The 22,332-nt window shown below is 34.8% G+C and overlaps 1 protein-coding gene across 1 annotated transcript; it reads left to right on the top strand.

Moving 5' to 3' along the window:
- The first annotated feature begins 366 nt into the window (after positions 1-366).
- LOC106131706 (prostaglandin E2 receptor EP2 subtype) lies at positions 367-21,680 on the top strand. The gene is made up of 8 exons (XM_013330880.2): positions 367-506; positions 5,712-6,018; positions 6,305-6,481; positions 12,587-12,764; positions 13,155-13,257; positions 14,454-14,610; positions 19,925-20,098; positions 20,488-21,680. Exons 2-8 carry the CDS (start codon positions 5,761-5,763, stop codon positions 20,635-20,637), a joined length of 1,197 nt encoding a protein of 398 aa, XP_013186334.1. The 5' UTR covers positions 367-506; positions 5,712-5,760; the 3' UTR covers positions 20,638-21,680.
- Positions 21,681-22,332: the final 652 nt, after the last annotated feature.

Raw genomic sequence — 22,332 nt, 5'->3', positions numbered from 1 at the left:
GATGTATGCCTCTTGCATTTAAATGATGGACTTTATTGGGTGCAAACCCAGGAATGAACTTATTAGTTCAGTCTGGGATCCACAAACACATAAACTCAAGTGATAAAAAATTTTATCATTTGAAATAAATAGTTCACTCTGCAGAATTGAAACATAATAACCAAGAGGGTAACTTTGATTAAGTCGGTAAGTACCTAAAAACTTAATATTTCTCCTTGGAGAAAACTCATTGATATTTTCGCGTCATTATTGATTAGTCACAAAACTACTCGCCCGAAATTCAATTCACTCGCACAACGTACTCACTAGAGTCGTTCAGTAGCGACGTGTAATCAGACGTAAACATAGACACTCACAGTAGTCCTGTCCTCTCGGTAGTCCTACCGGAATTCGCCCGCGGGACGCCCGTGCGCCGTGTAGCGTAGCCGTGTAGACCGCGAGCCGTGTTTTTTTACGCAAGTGATAAAAAAGTGTTGTGATTGTGCGTTAGTGATTTTTTTTTATTGGTAAGTTATGAAGTGTTTTTTTTGTTTGTTTGTATTGGTTATGTTTTGTTGTTTAGAATTTGTTAGTTTGTTTTTTTTTTATTTAAATTAAAAATAAAGATGAAAAAAGTAAACGAAATAAAAACGCGGTACCATTTTTATTTCGCTTATTTTTTTCATTATTTTATTAATTCGTTTGTAACAATTTTTATTGTAACACAAATAACTTTCTTTTATTTTCAGAAAATTAGATATTGTTCCGAAATCTAATAATGTTATTTGATATAATAATATGTACATAATAATTAATAATGCTTGTTTAAAAAGAAGCGATTTTATAAATTTCAAAGTGTTTATTCAAAATTTAACAAAGTCCTTATACTATTTACCTTATAGTATGTGTATTTTCACTGTTTATACATGATGCATAAAATCAATGATTTTTATGAGACGACTTTATCAACTTAAACTCAAAGAAATAATAATAGAAATAAAGTACCGTGACTTTAATAAACACTTGATGATCAAATATGGATGAAGCAGATCTTTCGACTTATCCACGATCCCTGCATTAAACATGTATAATTCGAAAGATCTGCCCACCCCTCCGAGAATGAGACTTGTTCATATGAATGTATTTGTATTACTATATATTAATATGTATTTATGTATATTGGATAAAACAAACAAATCGTGGAAAGGTTCAGTAAAATGTTTAAAATTGTATTCGTTCAAACACGCATATAAAATAGTAACTGAAATCTAATTCGAATGTGTGGAAAACCAGACGCGTAATTGAGAAGTACTTTATTTATTTCTATGAACGCGCGTTGGATATACACACTACATACATTACAAAAAACACGCATGGCATATAAAAATCACATAAGTATGTTTTTAGAAAAGCGACAGGCTAGCAGCCTGTCACTGTTTGAATCTCAATTCTATTATTGAGCCAGGTAGCTGAACGTGGCCTTTCAGTCTTCTCAAGACTGTTGGCTCTGTCTACCCCGTAAGGGATATAGACGTGATGATGTGTATGTATGTATATATGTAAATTGTAAAGTAGAATTTAATGATTAAATATATATATATATATATATATTATAGCTATAAGTAGTGTAGTTAATAGAAGAGCGGCGTCTCCTGGCACAGGCGTAAAGCTTAAAAGGAGGCACCAATCTACAACTGTGTTACTTATGTAAAGAGTTTTTGAAAATAAACATTTTATTTATTTAAGTATTTATTTATTTAGAATGTTCAGCCTCTGTTTTTCCCAAAATCTATTGTGACAAAGTGAAAAGAAAGAAAAATGTTGAAAAGCAAATAAACAAGCGCGAATCAAGAGTAATAGAAAGAAATAGATTTATGAAAATACTATAATACTTACTATATACTAATACAAGAAGAAACGAGTATTTTGAAGCTTTGAAAAAACAGGGAATCCTTGTTCAGACTAAATTTTGAAGCTATGAAAAAAAGGGAACTTTAAGCTCATAATAATATTTCTTTAGTTATTATTTATGCTTTAAAAATTTGATATGATTTCTATCCCTATAAAAAGTATAAAAATTGGGAATTTCCTATCATTAAATCTAGTGACGATTAAGAGATCAGATCAAAAATACCAAATCGATTCGTTACTACTACTTACTATACACTATATACTACTGCTGCTACTATACACAATAAATACAGTTGAATTTAAAACGTCATCTGTTTTTGAAATTAGTGGAACAGGAAAAACAAAATCCCACCAAACACATTTTCATGTAAAAATGTTGCCAAGACGATTCTGCCGTAGCTTTATCTGACAAAAAGTTTTCAAATCTCGTATAAAGCAAAGCTCTAAGGACTACATGCTTTAAATCTACGAGCTTTTCACTAAACCTTAATCAAATCTATGTTGTAAAGTGGTCAGATCTCATGTAGAGTAAAGATCTTTGATCTATGCTCCCTCACTATACTAGTTGAAATTCGCAAAATACATTTTCGTCAAAACGTGTGGCTTGGCTGTAATGTATCACAAACAATGAACTATAAAATTTTTGTGTCGGTAGTATATCCAATTGATAAACTCACCCCTTAATAAAAATTGATAATGTAGTGTTATGAATAAAAGCTGTCAAATCAACGTCCTTGAGTGTCTTGAATGAATAAATAAATGAAAGATTGCTTCATAAAAACTTGGACCATATTTTGATAGTCAAATACGAATGATAGTTCTGAATCTCATCACCACATATTGAATTTGAAATGTCGCAACGACACATTTTCACGTGAATTTCATTATAATAATTTTATACTAGCTTCCGTCCGCGACTACGTACGATCGCATTTAAATAGATTTATTTTCGTATGTGATGCTTTTGTTAGCTTTGTAAGAATGTATATATTATTATTAGTATATATTATAATCCAAACCAAAACCCGTGAAGTACCCGGGCCCGGGGTTCGCCCGAGACTGACCTGAGACTGTGTTACAAACTCTGAGCTTTGAAACACTAAATATTTAATTATGAACATTTTTACAAAGTAAATTTTCTAAGTTATATTTTTCCGAGTAGAGTCAGCCAAGTTATATGTATTTTGTACACATGACCCCAATTTAAGACTTCTATTGATATATATGATTCTCTTTACGTGTCAATCACAAATAACTTTCGCATCTAGGCTAACCGGCTTTCAAAACGAAAATAGTTCCATCGCTAAAAATGCAGTAAAAGGTTTCGAAGGCCGTATAATAATAGCAACCAATAATAAATCTGAGATACGTAAGCTTTCGTCTGGAAGACGCAAAATGCACAACACATCATGTGCAGCGGAGGGTAAAATAGAAAATTACTGTGATGGGAGAGGTCAGTCATTTTCCAAGTCAAGTATCAGTTATATTAAAAGTGAAGCATATGTGATAGCCAATTACTTTGAAACTTCTTGTTAATCTAAATCTAAACTTAAATAACTAATGTTTGCTCAGAGCTATGCCCACAATGGAATTTTCCGAAAATTCTTTTTAAACGGATGATCACTTTGTTACTATAACTATGACCGTGAATTGATAGATAAATATGTCAATCACCTTTTATTCATACAGATTAAAGATTTCCACCAAATGGATAAGATCAAATCGGATTGCAATTTGGATTTAATGAAATTTTTTGATCAAACACATGCCAACAAATAAAGAAATTAACAGAGAAAGAAGATGAATGGAGGAAGCTCCACTTAACTCTTACATTTGAGAAGAAGAAATCCTAACATCTTCACTGACTGTAGTTTAATGATACAGCTACCTTAATGTTGTAGTGGTTAAGACTTAGGTTTACATTTTCTTATCTATTGTTTTTTTTTTCTATTTTAGATGATGGGCTAACAACCTGTCACTATTTGAATCTCAATTCTATTATGAAGTCATATAGCTGAACATGGCCTTTCAGTATTTTCCAGACTGTTAGCTCTGTCTTCCCCGTACGGGATAAAGACGTGATATGTATGCATACCGGAAACCAAACGACGAGGTTAATAAACTATTAAATTTACGCACGACTGGTTGTCGAAACTATTGCGATAAATTTGGGAATGAGTGCATGGCCTTCCGGTTAAAAAAAAATATTATGCACTTGCCTGATAACAAGGATCACGTTGCTGATAAATGTTATATACTAGCTACGTCCCGGGGTTCACTTTCATGGGAAATTCGGGGTAAAAAGTACCCTATGTGTTATTCCAGGTTATTTTCTACTAATGTGCTGAATTTGGACGTCTTGGCAAATGGTCAGGTCAAGAGTACCCCAAAACGCCGAGCTTGCATGAAGAGAGTTATGAATGTGGATGAAGCAAGGAAGATCGTGGCAAATAGAAAGACGTAGTCTCTGCCTACCCCTCCGGGAAAAGGCGTGATTTTATATGTATGTATGTACCTAAGTGCTGAATTTCATCAAAATATGTCGAATAGAGTTTGCGTGAAAGAATTACAAATACACATAACTACATACAACCTTTGTAAATTCCCATTTAAGTATAATATTAGTTAAAGTAAAAGAAATTTAAATCCGGCTGTGTTATCTTAATTTCATTCATTACAACGTTTTTGTAAACTTCATTTCTTAATTTGTAAAATTGTTATTACGTTGTTTGTGTATCAAATAATCTAGCCTGTCGGTGTACATCGTAATCTATACATATAATAAAAATAGTAACTGACCGATGTCTGTACTTTAGAGATATAATCAAAAATCTATATGGAGGATCTATGGTTTGAACCAACAGAAGTCAAAACTGTAATTAAATTACGATGTATGTTTGTACTTGAATCACGCTTTGCATGCGGTATTCTCAAATTGCGTTAGCTTATTCAAACTTAAAAACTATAATACGGAAGTGCTAGTTCTAAATAATTTGTCTTTTTTCTTTAAATGAAAAAAATGTAGGTGTTTATTGATTTCTGTCTGTGTAACCATGTAAGAGGCAGTGCCTAGACAGTTGCGTACTCTGCGTTCGAGAATAATAAAAAAATATTTTGTATTTTTTTAAAAATATATTATCAGTTTTGTTTGGGTCAAATCGAACACTCCTGAGCTGATTTTGATAAAGTTTAAAAATTAAAGCGAAGCCACATACAAAACGTGATCTGAATACTGATATCTACCAATTAAAAAAAGCTATAATTACTTTTATGACTTCGACGACATAGTTTCCACATTAAACGAAAACTTAACATGGATGGCATTAGTTTATTTTGTGTGACCATACCGGGTAAAAGCTAAAATCTTTTCTGTGACTCATGTGATCTATAAAAATTTTCTTTTCTTCAATTCATATCAAAATGACAGTTAAACGGTTATTATTTATCAGCATCTCATTATAATTTCAAGTAATATTAACTGATTAATGTAGGTATCTAAGATCGGACTTTAACTTAGTTATCAGCTGAAATGAGCAATAATGAAATCATTATACACGTATACCAATATTTATAAAAGAGGTGACTGACATATATAACATACAGATGAAAACTAATGTTTTTTGGACCTCAGCATTGTTCTTGTAAATAAATAAATTTTAACTTAATTATTGCGTATTTATGATCACTTTTATCTTTAACTTTCGCTTATATAATTATTTATTTCAAAATCAAAATACATTTTATTATGTATTTACGTAAGTACTCTTTTTACTTCAGGCTTAGTGACTTGACTTTTATCAATTTCTTTTTTTTTGTTTCAGAACTATGCGCCAAGATTAAACATTCCAGCACTACCAAAAACATATCAAAATGGACCCAGAAACGACCATACTACCAATGACGACAGAATTACTTCAAAATATAACTCACTCGCGACACATAGAAGTAGTTAGTACCAGAAGTCCACATTCGAAGCTATTTCAGCTAATTTTTTTGGTAGTTTATGCTTTCGGCATAGTGGGCAATGCGGCCGCCATTATAGCTTTGAGGAGAGGAGAAAGGAGAGTGAGAAACAGAAAGCATCTCCTCTTGTTGACTTCTTTGGCGGCTAACGACTTGGTGGCCTTGGTAAGTTCTGTTTAATTTATATAAATATAGGCCAGCAACCAGTAAGTATTTGAATCTCAATTTCATCATTAAGCCATACAGCTAACCGTGACCTTTCAGTCTTTTCGAGACTGTTGGCTCTACTACCCTAAAAGATAATATGTATTTAAACCTGCATTACCTTAAGAAAAATAAAAAAGAAATTCAATAATTCCAAAGTTTCTCAAACTGATCTTCATAAGTACTAATAGAGGTACCATTTATAAACTTTATTGTATAAGCTAGATTTCACACCATTCGTCCACAGGTGGGCATGATGAGTTCCATGCTCGTGGGCGAGTTGGTGCCGGGAGCGAAAGAGACACAGATGTTCTGCGCCATCAGAGTGGTACTCCGAGTATTCGGGATAGGCAGCGTCTGCATCGCCGTCACTATGGCGCTGGAGCGGTACTTGGCACTCACGAGACCTTTCCTGTATCAGAAGGTATTTTTTTCCCTGCAAGCATTTGTCTGGGGCTTCGCGGGAATTCCAGAAAAAATTGTCTGTGGTCATACAAAATTTCATCAAAACTGTCCAAGTGTTGCCGAGAAAGCTGGACAATAGACAAAACGGCTTTGTCGTCAAAACCACTGAACCGATTTCCAAGGAATGTTTTGATACTAAGTACATAAATTTGTCTAGCACACGGAGAAGAACATAGGGAGATAATGCAATAAAACAAGCGAACGGAGCCGCGGGCGAACACTAGTTGATGTATTTATAGACATTTTATAGCTATAATTATAATCACTTTGAAATGATTGATGTGATCTTGCTCCTCTAACAAAAGGTAAATTAACCTATTGAACTAACTCAATGAAATTCTTTAAATTAATTTTAGTTAGGTACACACCTCCATCGATCTTATTTGGAAGTAGGTATGCGGCTAATTTATGAACCAAGGAATTTGTTTAATTTGTTCAAATGTTTGTCTCTGTAAGAAAGATGCTACCGGGAACAGATTAAACGCGGGAGAGCGATTATTCTTATTTTTTAAAAGAAGGCGATGACAACCTGTCATAAAGTCATATGATATATTTTTTTTTAAATGTGACGCAAATATTTTGCGCCTCAAGGATTATTCATTTTCGGTTGTTGACTTCAACAAAGCTCTGGGTTCTCTAGTAAAAAGCATGCAAATGAAGCTTTCTTGATATTTTTACATTCAATTGTATTGATTTCAAATTGTGATAGGTTGCTAGCCCATCGCCTAAAGGAAGAATCCCAAGTTTATAAGCCTATCTCTTAGTCGCTTTTTACGACGTCCATGGATAATAGATGGCGTGGCCCTATTCTTTAGTGCCGGGAACCACACTGCACGGAGTAATTTATCTTCTACAAGACACAAACAAACATCTTCACTCGTTCAATTATAACACCCTTCCTTTCCATGTCAAGGTTTTAAAAATGTGTTATACTTACGCTAATTAATTGATTTCGATTAAGAAAGTATCACGCACCCCAATTCACACTCAGCAGGCCCCGTTAAATAAATGTCACATGTGGGAATAAAGTTTATGAGAATGCAATAAAACAAGTGGACAGTAGGCAATAATGGACATGTCTTATTACCTCATTTGTCTCATTTGACCTCTATCAAAGACCTTAATAATGTTAAAAATAAATCTTGTTTTTCCTTTTGTACTTTTGTAGCAAAATGTTTGTTGAACCACACTTGGGCCAGAAATTGGATAGCTCCTACTTTTTATATATATAGATACACATTCAAATCCATTTTTAACTGAAAATGTAACTGCCTGGGATAAGTCTGCTACAATTTCAACGTTCTCATTATATTATTTGATTTTTTATGCCTCAAATACATAACAAATTTTATCACATTTTAAATAACTGTTTTGTAATTTGTTATATTATTTTTAATGTGCAATAAAGAGATTACAAACAAATTAATAAAGCGCAATGGGCGGACTAAATACTCAAAGCATTATCTAATAGTGAGGCTATTATCACGAATAGTAAACTACGTATAGTATCTCACTAACTCTTATGGCACCTAGTAATATGAAAAAGAATTGCCTACTGTTCGTATTAGGCCAGCAATACTAGGTAATTGTTCTCGATTATGACATGTCCAGTTTTGCTATCAATGGTACGTATTCCGAAAAGGCGCAAATGGCATATTGTTTGCGACCTACTTGGCCCTCTACAGCTTGCGTCAACAAAACCATCTAACTAATGGTCGAGCACGATCATTTAATTTGCCAAGAATTTACTTATCTGACTATCACAAATGAAACTTACGTTATTTTCTACCCCGCGACGCAAATAATGGTTGTTTTACGTAAGAGGTTTAAAACTATCCAAACTTTCTTTTTGTTTTACTTGCCTTCATTAGCTCAGTCTTCTTTCAGGCGTTTTTACATCCTTGCCTCTCTAAATAGAAGCTTGCGACTTTTGTGCAGTATTGTTGTTCAGCTCACTACTAGAATCCAAATCTGGGGTTCTAAACCATGAAGCTGAAGGTGCAACTTTGCTTAAACTTTGTAATTCATTAGGTATGTAAAGTACCAATATTTATGTTATTATCATGAGGGTAACACGTGAGAATTAAATTAAGCTTTTACTGCTGCACCTATTCTACTTCATACTTATGAGAAAAGATAAATATTATAACAATCTACTTTGTTGGGCAATTAATTAAAGTAATTGGTCCTATCCTTCACCCCATTATGTGACTTTGTGAACCAATAAACCAATCGCCTAGTCAATATTGGTAATTCTGGGAAACAACAAGTTTCTATTTGAGGAAGTTTAGATTAAATGGTGTAACAAATCAAGTGAAAGATATATAAGTAATTAGGTATTTAACAGATAACCATTTTTTTGTGCATGCGTATATTTATTGCTGATGGGGTTAACAGAAGAACACATACCTACAGCTAGGTTAATGTACCCACTGGTAATTTTTATGCCTAAAAAGAGAACACCAAGTTTATTTTCTTGATTTTTTGCGTAAGGGTATTTGTGTCCAAATGCTGGTTAAAGTTTGTTTTTATATGTAAACCTTTTTAATGGCTATAGTTATATCACATAATGAATAGGGAAACAATAACACATAAATATTATAAATTTCCAAAATTCCTAATATTTCTGGGATTATTCCCTGTTAACTTACAAACTTTCCAGACTTATTTCCAACATGATTCGTAACAAATCCAATTGCTCTCTTAAAGAACAAATACAATGTTCATTCTTTTTTATAATAAGAATCAGACATTGTACTTTAGTTCAATATCAACGAACGTACTGTTATTTAATAATCAACAGACAATTTGAGTTCAAGCACCTCTTATATTGAACGAATCGCTGTTGTATAGAGGCCAATCAAGATGCAATAAGAAATAAAGGTGACGGTCTGAATAAACTCCCTTGTGTGATACCTCAATACGTTCTGATATAAACTGTGACGAATCAGGTTGATATGGTTATCAATTAAGCATGCATAAGGGACAAATAACAAAGATTGATGATAACTAGCCCCAAATATTCTTCTTAGTCGTGTCACTCTTGACAGAGTGGTCGTGGTCATCATGTAGTGTTGGAGGCGGGCGCCAATGTGCGCCTTACGATGTCCCGCCATTTCTCCCTGCTGGAAGTCATCCTGCTGCACTCGTTAAGTGAACCGCCAATCACAGACTTTATTTGGTCGGTCCATCGCATGGGTGACCTTCCGCGCGGTCGAGAGCCTTCCACTTTACCCTGAACAACAAGCCGTTCTATGGATCCGTTGCCTCTCCTTGTAACGTGTCCAAAGAATGACAAAATGCGAGATTGTACTAAGGGAAATAGTCGCTGCTTAATACCGAGCTCTTGGAGTATCGAGACGTTAGTGCGGAACTCTGTCCAAGACACACCAAGCATTCTCCTCCAGCACCACATCTCTAGGGCGTCTATCTTTTTTCTTTCCACTTCTCGCAATGTCCACGTTTCAGCAGCGTACAAAAATATGGGGAAAATAAGCGTGCGCACCAGTCTGGTCTTTGTGGTCTTAGTGATGCTACGATTCCTCCATACTTTTCTCATTCTGTCCATTGCCGATTTTGTGATTGCCATTCGTCGCTTTATCTCGTCGTCGTCGCCCCAAATATAAGATTGAAAAAACCCGGCGAAAGGGCGAAGTAAAGCACCCACAACCATTACTCTACCATTACAAATAAAATTCTATGACTATCTAAACCCTAAACTGACAAAAATAAGCTCACGAAGAAATTTGATTGCCAAAACAAAGAAAAACAAGAGACTTGGCCAGACATTATGTTCCCTAATCCTCTGCAAAATTGCAGTTAAATTCAGTTGCATCTTATCTGCTACAAGGCGAACAAACAACCTCACACCAGTTCAGAAATTTTCTAAGGTCTGAAAATTTCTGAACTGGTGTGTTTCCAGCCTAATTACTAAGGATGTTTTCACAAATTGTTTTCAAGCTCATTGACCCCGAATATTTATTTTCTTACGAACAGTTATTATAGATAGAAAACAATGCAACGCAAGCATTTGTAAACAAACAAATGGCGGACGCAGTCAGAATTATTTGACCACTAGTCATAGTTTGTGTACTGTCGGACTTCCGTTACGTAATACTTTGTTAGCTACTTCACTTCCCGGCTCGAGCTATTTATATCTTCTTTGTCTTCAAGTTATATAAATAGCTAATTATAGAGGTGGCGATATTTTGGGTCTCCGTTGGTTCCTGTAACTTTCTTAGTACCGTAACTTACCTAGTTTGTTACACAAACTTTAAGCACAGAAATAATTTTTTTTTATTTAACTAATTTTGATTCTGCTCACTTTCAATACTCGTTATTGGTATAGACAAAAATTTTAAAAGTAATTATTGGCCAGGATTGCCAGTATGCCCAAATCATTAGGCTATCTCCAATCAATAAATATAAAAAGCTTACTTTATTTATAGATACACCCTTGATTTTGATGGGGTAAAAAAGCCACTTGAACTCAATTTTCATGTCAGCTAGAATCGTTTCCACATATCGATAGGTTTGTATAAATCAGTACCGATCGTTTGCGCACGTAACGCGTATTTACATTGTAAAAATTCAAGTGTGTGGCTAACAAATGGGTCAGTGGAGTTCATTGTCCAAACATGATCCAAACTCAATAGGAATTATGTTTTTGCGAAAGTTTTGTTGGCACATAGAGCTTTCAAAATACTTCCTACCTACCAAATGCCCTCACCGACTAGGTACAAATTAGGTAGATAGGACTCACAAACTGGTAAAATTACTGTCTGATGATTAAAAAAATTCATTTATTCATCGATAATTCTTATAATAGTATTAAAACAATCGATACTGCAAACCTTGAAGTTGCTTTAGAGTTTTTAACTTAAAGAACCTCACGACTTGTGGTGAAAGATAATTTCAAGATACCTAATAAGTAATATAGTTAAAAAATTAATAAACCTTTTTATCTAATAATATATTTTTTTTCTAAAAATTACATATAGCGACTGTGTCATCGCCCTAAATAAATTTATTGTACTCATTTTGATATAGATAATTCAAATACTAGAATATTATTGAGTAACAAATAAGTTTATAAAACAAAACTTTAACAGTTAACCTGGTTATGTACACAGCAAATTATAAATATTTTATACATCATTTATAAAGTTATTGGACACTTAGATCTGTAACATTTGTTGCGAAACTAAATAAGATGGGAGTAAAATGAAATAAGTTTTTCTCATATCAACAAAAAGTTAGTTTCTTTCTCGTGAATATTGCTTTGATATCATTAGTTATAGTCACTAGTTGTTCCATACAAATCACCTGGCAACTAATTATTTAACTATATCCAAAACTTATGGTTCATACATACATACATAAACTCACGCCTCTTTCCCGGAGGGGTAGGCAGAGACTACCTCTTTCCACTTGCCACGATCCCTGCATACTTCCTTTGCTTCATCCACATTCATAACTCTCTTCATGCAAGCTCGGCGGTTTCGGGCACTTTTGACCTGACCTTTTACCAGGACGTCCTTAATTTGATCAAGATACGTTCGTCTAGGTCTTCCCACTCCAACCGATAACCGATATCCTCCGATAGTTTTAACAAACATTGATTAATGTCAAACGCGACAAAACGAACAGATGATGATGAAATGTGGTACCTACAGAGAAGGAGTTGACCCTGAGGATAAAACTTAGGCTAGTTTTAATAGCGAAAAAGGGGTAGAAGGGGTTAAAAAGGGGGATTAAAGATTGTCAATGATTTTTTTACAGCGAGCGAAGCGGCAGTTTTAAGTTAGGTTCCCATGCAGATATTGCGAAGGTCAGGCTCCATTTTGTAAATAAAAAACTGACTTGTATGTATAACTCTGCTGAACCATGCTGCCCTAAAACTATAGTATTGGCAAATTATTACCTTCTATGACCAAAAATGTCGGTTGACCGTTGATCGATCAGTAATTCAGTTTCTTCTTGATCATTATTCAAGTAAACCACCACTACTCTATCTACCCTATAAATAATAAAGACGTGATATATGTATAAACATTTGTTTCAGCAAGTGACATACTACGTGATCCGCCTGACTCTGCTCATCTCTTGGTTCTGGGCGGCTGTGCTGACCTGCGCACCCATCTTTGGCTTGGGCCTGTATTACGACGGCAAGAAGTGCGTCAGATACCGCAACGCCGTCAACAATGTGGACTTTGTCTATGCTATCTTCTATGTTATCTTTGGTTAGTATTTAGAAATTTAAAACTTTTGTTGGGGTTTCCTTAGAATTATCAGCAACACCTTCCAAACAGAAAGTTGCTGATAATTCTACTTTTTCTTTCTTCTTCCTTCTCGTTTTAGTCCCAGTTGCATCCTCAACACTCTGGAAGGGAGCCCGGGGTCTATGCCTCCCTATATAATATACCCTCTTCTCGTGTCCAATTGATTATATCCTACTCTATCCATCCCTGGATCCAGCATGGCCAGGAGCAACGAATTAACGGACATGTTCTTTATTCCATTAAAGATATTTGGCCTACAATTCTACTTTAAAAAAATTGGAAAAAAAAACAGTTAAAAGTGTTCAAATCGTAACTAGGATACTTAAGAAGATAATGGAATTTTGTCCACAGGTACATTTCTCTGCACGATCCTGGTGTACTGTAACTTAGCTGTAATCAGGGCTTTGTACGCCATCACTGCTCCTAGAGGTGGCGATGAACCAATAGTTCGAAGGTAATTACAATTAAGTATATACAAATAAATCTTGTAAAAAGAAATTAAAAAAAATGTGGACATCGGTTCGATTGTCCGATTAAAAAACTTGATGCACAGGGAGACAAGGGTTGAAATCCTATCGCGGCCACGTGTCTTATCCGAGTAATGTTATTATTTTGATTGCTAACCGAGGCTTTTACGGCAACAGGATAATCCAATAAGGTTGCCAAAGTCAAACAGGAGTCACTTCATGTAAAACATTACCTACTTACTAAATAATTCTAAGATCCTGGTCATACGCTCACCCAGGGATCTCCTCCGGAAAATTTTCAAATAGTATCACAAATATCGCATGGCTTTACTAATCCGATAATAAATCCATATTACATGCGTCTGGTGTCAACTAGTGGAAGCCTCTAGGGAACATCTTGTTGCTCGTTCGTTTGCTGCATTGCGAGCCTGGTATTTAAACCGTTAACTTAAAAGCTAAACGGGAAACTGACGGAATGAAATGCGGGAATTCGTCTTTACTTACTAGTTCCCGCATTTCATCGGAAAAATTCATTAGGTGGGTCTAAAAAAATGCAATTTAAAGACAAAAAGCAACTTAAAAACAAGGCTTTTAGCACTGTTGCTTTTTGTCTTTAAATTGCATTTTACAACATCGTCCGGAAGATAATAGAATAGTCCAACGACGCGTTGCCATATAATATTCTACTCCGGAATTACTATAGTTGCCAAACTTGGTCACAGGATACGCTTTCAAGGAGCTCCAATTATTTATTAGACATTTTTTATGTCACAGCCATACAGGATGCGTCTGATTGGCTCGGCTCTGTTGATATTTTCGGCTAAAAAGGTTCAATCAACGACATGAACCCAAACCGTGTCAAAAAACAAATTACTTTAAAGTACCTAATCTTTCGTCCCTGTATGTTAGTAAATGCAACAACACAACGGATTTTAAAGTGTTTACTGACATACATTTAGTTATATTTAATCCCGAAAGATTACACCAACTAAAAGTGGTTTTTAAATCCTTAGTCTTAGGAGAAACTTCGTACAAGGGCACAACTTTTTTTTAAAGAATTTTCTTTAAAAAAAATCTCAATCAAAATAACTACTTAAGTAATATCTTATTTTGTATTCTATATCCAACGACAAGTTGTGTTACGTGCTGATATAATAATTAATGTATTCATGCTTAATTTCAGAGTCTCCAAGAGCAGCTGCCGCCAACGCGACAGGAGCATCAACTCTGGCAACAACCTCCACCTTCATCACAACGCAGCCACTGCAGAAGAAGTGGCATTCAGCAGACTCATGGCCACATTGTCTGTCCTTTTCATGATCTGCTGGCTGCCGCAAATGGTAAGTAACAATATAAATAGACAAGGCGAGGAATCGCTGAATAAAACGCTGTGTGCGGACATAATAGAGAAAGATATGTCTCGGAGGGTGCAACTGGGAAAACGTAAAGATCAGATAGAGGAGGGGTTACGAATTGAAGTGAAGGGTGAAACGGTGCAAAGGGATTAGACAGACACCAGATGAGAAGGCATTGAATGTCTACATCTATACTAATATTATGAAGCTGTAGAGTTTGTTTGTTTGTTTGAACGCGCTAATCTCAGGAACTACTGGTTATAATTGAAAAAATCTTTTTGTGTTTAATTGACCATTTATCGCGGAAGGCTTTAGGCTATTTATCATCACGCTGCCACTATAAGAAGCTAAGTAATAATGGGAAATGTGAAACACGGGGACGCAATTATTCATCCTTGAGGGCTTCAATGATGCCCAAAATAACTACTCCACGCGGACTAAGTCGCGGGCACAGCTAGTATTATTATATCTTTGACGCCTAGCATTGTTTTCTATGGGAATGGGCAGATAATTTCCACATTCCGAGATTCTTTTAATCACATTTGCTTTCACTAAGCAAAATTTATTTGCATCAACAGATGTAATTTTTTTCTGCAACCGCAGCAATTGTAAACTTAATCTTAAATCGAATGCCAGAAATATTCCAATACAATGATATCACGGAATCTCTGAAGGCCGCATACCACCTCCATTTGCATCCATGTCCAAACCATGCATGAATGTAAATGCTTTGTTGGACATTTACGACAATACTGATCTACGGTTTACGTGTGGGGAATTAATCAATGGTTTCTTTCCAGTCATTGAACGATTGATGCGAGCATTTTTTTTACCACACAAATTACGGAGATTGTTTTGTATTGTATTAAGCTCAATTTTGAGGGTACATTTTAATTCTTGTGTAATGGATACTAACGTAACCATACCTACCTATAATTTGTAATAATATGTATATATATTAACCGGCCAATATATATTGCCAGCAGCGTCTCCCGCGTTAAGCTAAGCTAAAATTGCTATTTTTCGTGTTTCCGTGAGAATATACAGATAAAAGTAGCCTGTGTTTGAGACATTATTTCATCCAAATACATCCAGCAGTTTAGGCATATAACTGACAGAAAGACATACAGAGTTTCGCATTTTTATAAGTAGGTATAGTTACTGTAATAGAAATACCTAACATCAAAAACACAAGCCAATGAGAAAAAATATTTTCTCCATTATTATCTAACTGGGGATCGAACCCGGTACTCGTGGTTTTGAAGCAAAAAACAACTACTTTACCAAAATGGTCTTCAAATTATATTTGGTTAGGTACCTACTCTCTATGTATAGTTTTATGAATCTTCTTAGATGGAGTACAGTAATAAAAAATTATTTTGGTTACATCAATATTTCAGGCACAGTCAATAAACATGTCATGTTATTATTAAGTGCTGACATTTTATAGCTGTCGTTTAATTTATGATGTGTTGGATACGTTGAATCATAAATTAACCTAGAATTAATTATCATTAAATTTATTGAAGCCATACCTAAGTCTGAAACTTATTGTGGGGCTTAGGTACTCAACCTGTGTGATTTAACACGTATTCATTTATTTATTGAATAGGTTTACATAAATACACAAAATCACGCCTCTTTTCTGGAGGGGTAGACAGAGACTACACTTTCGCTTCATTAACGTTCATGAAAAAGGGTGTAAATTGTTGAATTTTAATACATACAAAAGAATATCAATATTTTTCTTCCGACTAAGTTTTATGCCTACAATTTTCAGATAATATTATGATGTTAGCTAGGTCATAAATATCATCTTATCTAGAATTAATTTCACTATTATCACGCAGGTACCATGTAAAACTGATAAAGACAGTTATTACACCCATTATAGAAACGTGATTATAACTATAATATAACATATCTAGCCAGCCAGGATCAAAGGCGCACCCCGGGCTCCTCTCCAGAGACGTGAAGATATAACCGGGTCTTACGCTAGGAGGAAAAGGATTTATCTAGCTAAGTACCAGCACGTCACATTAAGTATGCTATTCGCAAAATATAATTCATAAGAGAAAGGTTAATTCTCAAAAGATTCTCAAACAGTCATTTTATTATTAACTAGACCATTTATAGATAATACAGATATTAAACGTGCACGTAACGTAAAATACCTTAAAGTATTATTATCTCGGCCGTTTCGAACTATGTTGCAATGAAAAGCAGTGAGCTGCTGCTGGGGTGCTGACAGAGCAATACTACAGATAAAAGACAAATTAATAAAGTTATGTTACATGCGCGTTAAATAGAATAACGCAACAAGAAACCAAGATCCAATCTATACTATGTTAACATGGATGCACAGATATATTCAGGAATAGTATGTATGAATTTAACCAACCATGACCAATCTTGATTGACACACTCGTACCTTTGTTAAGCCACTAATATTTTATTAGAAAAGCCTAAATTATAGCAACCTTACTAACTAGTTACCTACATTTTCAATTTCTTTGAGGCCCAATCAATGTCTCATCTCAAATTTCAATCTCTTATGTGCCTCTCATTGTAAGGTTACAATTCATTCCCCTCATTAACTTCCGGGGTACACGAAAGTTATTGATGCCAGAGTTCTTTATGAATTTATAACCGTTAGAGGATATCCGACAATAAATTGCACCTAATTTGGTTAGGGCTTCTGTATGTCTGTTATGTACCTATTACATTTTAAAACTTAACACCAACAGCTTAAATCGGGGACTATCTGATGAAGGTCAGGTCGAGAGTAATAACAAACCGATGAAATTGCAAGAAAAAATTATTTATGTATGGGAATCTCTTTTGCCGGGGAACCTGACCCATATTACATGATGCGGTACCTAAAAGCTGTTCCATTCGATGAATGTGATCTAGAAATTAAATGTTATACCAGCCTAACCAACATTTTCATTAATATTTTCTTCGTGGTCATGTTTTGGTCTAACAATCACGTTATCGGAATGCCATTTTTTTGCAACAATGAAACAATTTTTGGCCGGGTTCAAGCGCCGCATACAAATCATTTGGCAGAATGGATAATTGATTTAATGTGTTTGTCATCGATTTGAATACGTATTGCGATTCCAAGTTGTAAATCTTTAGGTGACCTTGCTTGCACATACATACATACATAAAATCACGCCTCTTTCCCGGAGGGGTAGGCAGATCGGTGATGTGCAGGTGCTTGCACATCACCCTTTTTTGTTACGGAGGGGTAATCCTTTTACGGACGATCCCATCGGGTCTTCACCCGGGAGAGTGTGGGACTCCAGACACCGAGGGTGCCAGACTACCGCACTAAAACCCCTCCTACGCTGCCTTCCTGCCGTTTTGGAGGTATCCTGATGATCATCCTCCCTCCCTCTCGTGATCATCATTACTCCTGGCGTCATTCTCGGTAGCGTTTTCTCTGGAGAGGCCCGGGCTCCGCCCGTGAACAAAATCCTGGATTGTATAAGTCAGGTTTTTACACGAAGCGACGTCTGACCATCTGACCTCCGACACTTTTGCAGAGGAAAATTACCCATAAATTACGAGTATGTAATAAGATTATGACATTCAGTTCTCTAAATGTGCAGGATCTCGCTATAATAGCTTACCAATAGCAATCGAACTAATGTAGGTACAATCACAAAAAAGTTAATTTTATGTAGGTGTGTTCCATGGGGATGGAACGGATTTCAACAATAATTACTTTTAACAAAATAAATATTCAATCTTTGATTATAAATAACACGATTTATTGTATTTGCAAAATTCATACAATACAGTGTTCGTGATCGTGCGAAGGATATCCGTTTCCTACAATGTAAGGGCGCAGATTTTCTCATAGAAAATTAAAGTTTTTAATAAAACTACATAATTTATAAGGTATCATAGGCATTTAACGCCCGCTTAATTTCAATTCAATATATTATTGAATAAAATGATTGGATTAAAAAACTGTTTAGAAAAATAGTTTTATTGTCAAAAAAAGAATACAAAAAACTAACACATATATGTTATCAGTCATATAAGATTATGAAAACAAAGACTTTCTGAATAGCCTGTCATTGGCGTTACTGAACATACAGTTTTTAGTAACGCCCATATATTTATTTACGTAATATCTTAATAAACACATATATTTCGACTTAGAGCCGTACAAAACTTAAAAGTATATAATATTATCTTTTTTTAGATAGCATCATAATTATCATTATATGAACTACAAATACTAAAATATTATAATTTTATAACACTTTCAAACATCTCGTAATTTCTACTTAATCATCTATAACAAAAATATTTCACTTTTAACATGTTCTATAACAATAGAAGATCAATTTTTAAAGGATTTTAATAAAAAATCAGATTATTATTAAAATGCCTATTGGGCGCTATTCACCGTAGGTGGCTAATGACGCCCCAAAACAGTACGTCAATTAACGCCCTGAAATGAAGTAAATTAATATTATAGCTTAAACATAAATGAGATCAGTAATCAACTTATATATCCTACGGACTATTCAGAGTATCAGTAATCAGTCCCGGATCTGTTAAAAGCAAATCATTATGAAATAAAACACATCGATTTTCGCCTTGTATAAATACGCCCACTTAGAATAATAGCGCCCATACAGGCTATTGACGCCCAAACCTCACGTCACGGGGCGTTATTACCCGAATAGCACCTTGTACCTAGTTCTCATATTTTCACACATAATTACAAACAAATCAATCAAATTGTCAATGAAATATGAATAAAGATATCTAAATAGAACGCTTATCACAAAATTAGCCATGTAAATTACAGAAAATGAATTAAAACTTACGGATTTGTCGGAGTATTTTTTATAAGAACAGCGTGCACTGCCGGCGTCCTTCAAGTTCGGTTCACAACTGAGCGACCGATGGCCTGAGCGGCGCCGCGTCGCGTCCGCGCGTTCCTATTGGTTTATTCTATGTGTGCATGAAGTATAACGTAACTCGTGCGGCATTATCTCCGATTTTTAGCATTCGGGCGTTTTTACACATTGGGCGTTAAATGCCATACCTACCTTAATGTTGGTACACATTGCTGCTGCTTTGACTCTACATATATTTATAATGTAGTACCTGCTTCGTTTCTTGAGTCCCACGAGAAACTACTACTTACTAAAAATGTTTTAAACAGCAATAAAAGATACTAAATACAAATCCCTTTGATGATATTTTTACAGATCGGTGAGGTTATGACTATTGTCTTTTCAACTTGCCTACATCTTCAAAATCGTTACAGGTAACATCGGCGTTGTTCCTCGGGCTGGGTCACACGTACTGGCAGAAGCTGGAAGTGCTAAGCAAGCTGTCCGACATGTTAATGCTGTTAAATTACGTGCTAAATCCGATCTTGTACGTGCTGATGCGCCAGCGCATTACTATCTGTCAAGCGATAACTCATTGTTTTAAGCGGGTCAGTATTTCACTTAATTATTGCTAAACAGGTGGAATTTTACCCGCGGCTCCTGTAAAAGTATCTAGGAAAAAAATATTTATTATTTATTAGTTTTATAGACCATATACATACATATATATAAACGTCTGTGTTAAATTATATGAAAACCTCTAAATGCTAATCTTTTGTATGTAGGTAGATACCTACCTATATGTATGGAAAATATAGAAAGCTCTATAAACTAGGGGAAAGGGACGATGAATCATCATCCTCTTGACGTTAAGGAGGAATGGAGGCCGCTGGATCCAGTAAAATCACGGTCCAAAGAGAGGGTGAATAAGTAGGTAGTTTAATTTTATTATACGTATAAACAATATTTAAGTAATTCTAAATATTACGTATTACAGAGTCACAAGACATCGACCGAGTCGATGACATTGAAGACCTCGTGCTGCCCGCAAGAGACGCTTGTTGTAAGCGACAGTTCTGGAGAAATGCGACCACTTCGACCTGTCGGTTCTAACTGCCCACAGGGCCCTCACCTCCTCGATGAATGACGACAACCTTTCTACACGCAATGCAGTGGACAGTATATACGAAAAAATAAAAAAGTGGACGTAATATGCAGCAACTCTGCTCCTAAGAAAATAACAAAGTGATCGAACAATATAATAAAAGCTAACGTCATTTCATATTAGGCGGCATTTTGAGCGTTCGGATACAAGTGTTCTTCAAAAAGTCGATATTTTATAATAAAATTATTCGATTTAAAAATTGTTACTCGCGTATCGACTAACAATTTTTAAATCGACCACTGTCACGACAAAATTTACAAAATAAACTACTTACATTCTACACAGAGATGTTTTTAAATCTGTGACATTCTGTTTGTTTATAAACGCTTCAAAATGGTTGTACGGTTAAGGGCTATTGTCAAGAAATTAAATACCTATAAAAAGTCAAATTCAGAGATGTAAAATTAAATAAGTATTGTACATTCTTGTAAAGATATTATGTAAGTACTTAAAAGTAAAGATTTTTAGAATTAATACACTTAGTTTAAAAAAAAACCTAATGAAACAAACGAATCTCAAAAAAAAATGTTAATTACTTTATATTTAAAGTATTTTCCATACTGATTAGTTGTTAACAAGTGACACTACGTCGTTTGATATATTATGTAAAGGGTTTATTAAATAAGTTAAAAGAGGTAAAGAGAAGTTCTATCAATAATTTAGTTTTTAAATTCCATTCAACCAAAGACATCACTAAACAAAATAAGTACAGTATAGGTCGCGCGGTGGTTTAAGAACGCTCGGCAAAAGTAGAAGGGGCATGCGCAGTGATCAATTTTTAGGTCTATTAGGTGGGACGAGGAGAGAGGGGGGGCGGGTGTGCGCCGACGGCGACACGTATTGGTGGATTAGTCACTCTTTACTTCCCGCGTTGAGTTCGCGCGTCCCGTGTCTCTTGGGTACTGTTGCGCACAAATTGTTTTATCGTATTTGTACGCGACAACTTAAAATAATATATCAATTCTCAAACAGTACAAGTCGCCCCTACCCTATGTCCGTCCACGGTTGAATATAACTATGTCAAATTTCATCAAAATTGGTTCAGCCAGGTCAGGTTAAGTGTGAAAACTGAACATGCATACACACATACACATTTTCGCATTTATAATATAAGTAGGGATTATAAGTATTTATAAGGCACAAAATCCATACTAACATTATAAGTATATTATAAGATATGGATATACATAGTTAAATAACCGAGTTAAAACATAGGCTACTTTTTTTTGGAAAATCACGCGGGCGAAGTTGCGGGACAACAGCTAGTATTAAATAAATAAAAAAAAAAACATTTCCCTTAGCATTTTTGAGCGCGAATGTACACATGCGCCGTTTGCCCCCACTATTTTTTCCGAGCGTTCTTTAACCACCGCGCGACCTATACTAACTAGCTAAGAATAAACTGGTGCCATAAAATCAAAGTTACCATCAATATTACAAATAGACATTATATCTTATAATTTCGCTCGTTCTCTACTTTTATCTTTCTGCTAACCTAAAAATTTGTAAGATCTTGTAAAAATTAATTTTTATTTCAATCAACGAATTATTTTCTTTGACTATAACAAAATATTATTTTAAATATGAAAGTATTACTTTAAATAAATATTAAAAATAAAATTATGTACACTCCGTGAGCTTTAATTTATGTAATATTTAACTTGTTTAGTTAGAAAC

The sequence above is a fragment of the Amyelois transitella genome, chromosome 20, assembly GCF_032362555.1.
Source record: "Amyelois transitella isolate CPQ chromosome 20, ilAmyTran1.1, whole genome shotgun sequence".
In the NCBI taxonomy this organism is placed as follows: Eukaryota; Metazoa; Arthropoda; class Insecta; order Lepidoptera; family Pyralidae; genus Amyelois; species Amyelois transitella.
The sequence above is the reverse complement of the archived record's forward strand: the minus strand, read 5'-3'. Positions and strand labels throughout refer to the sequence as shown.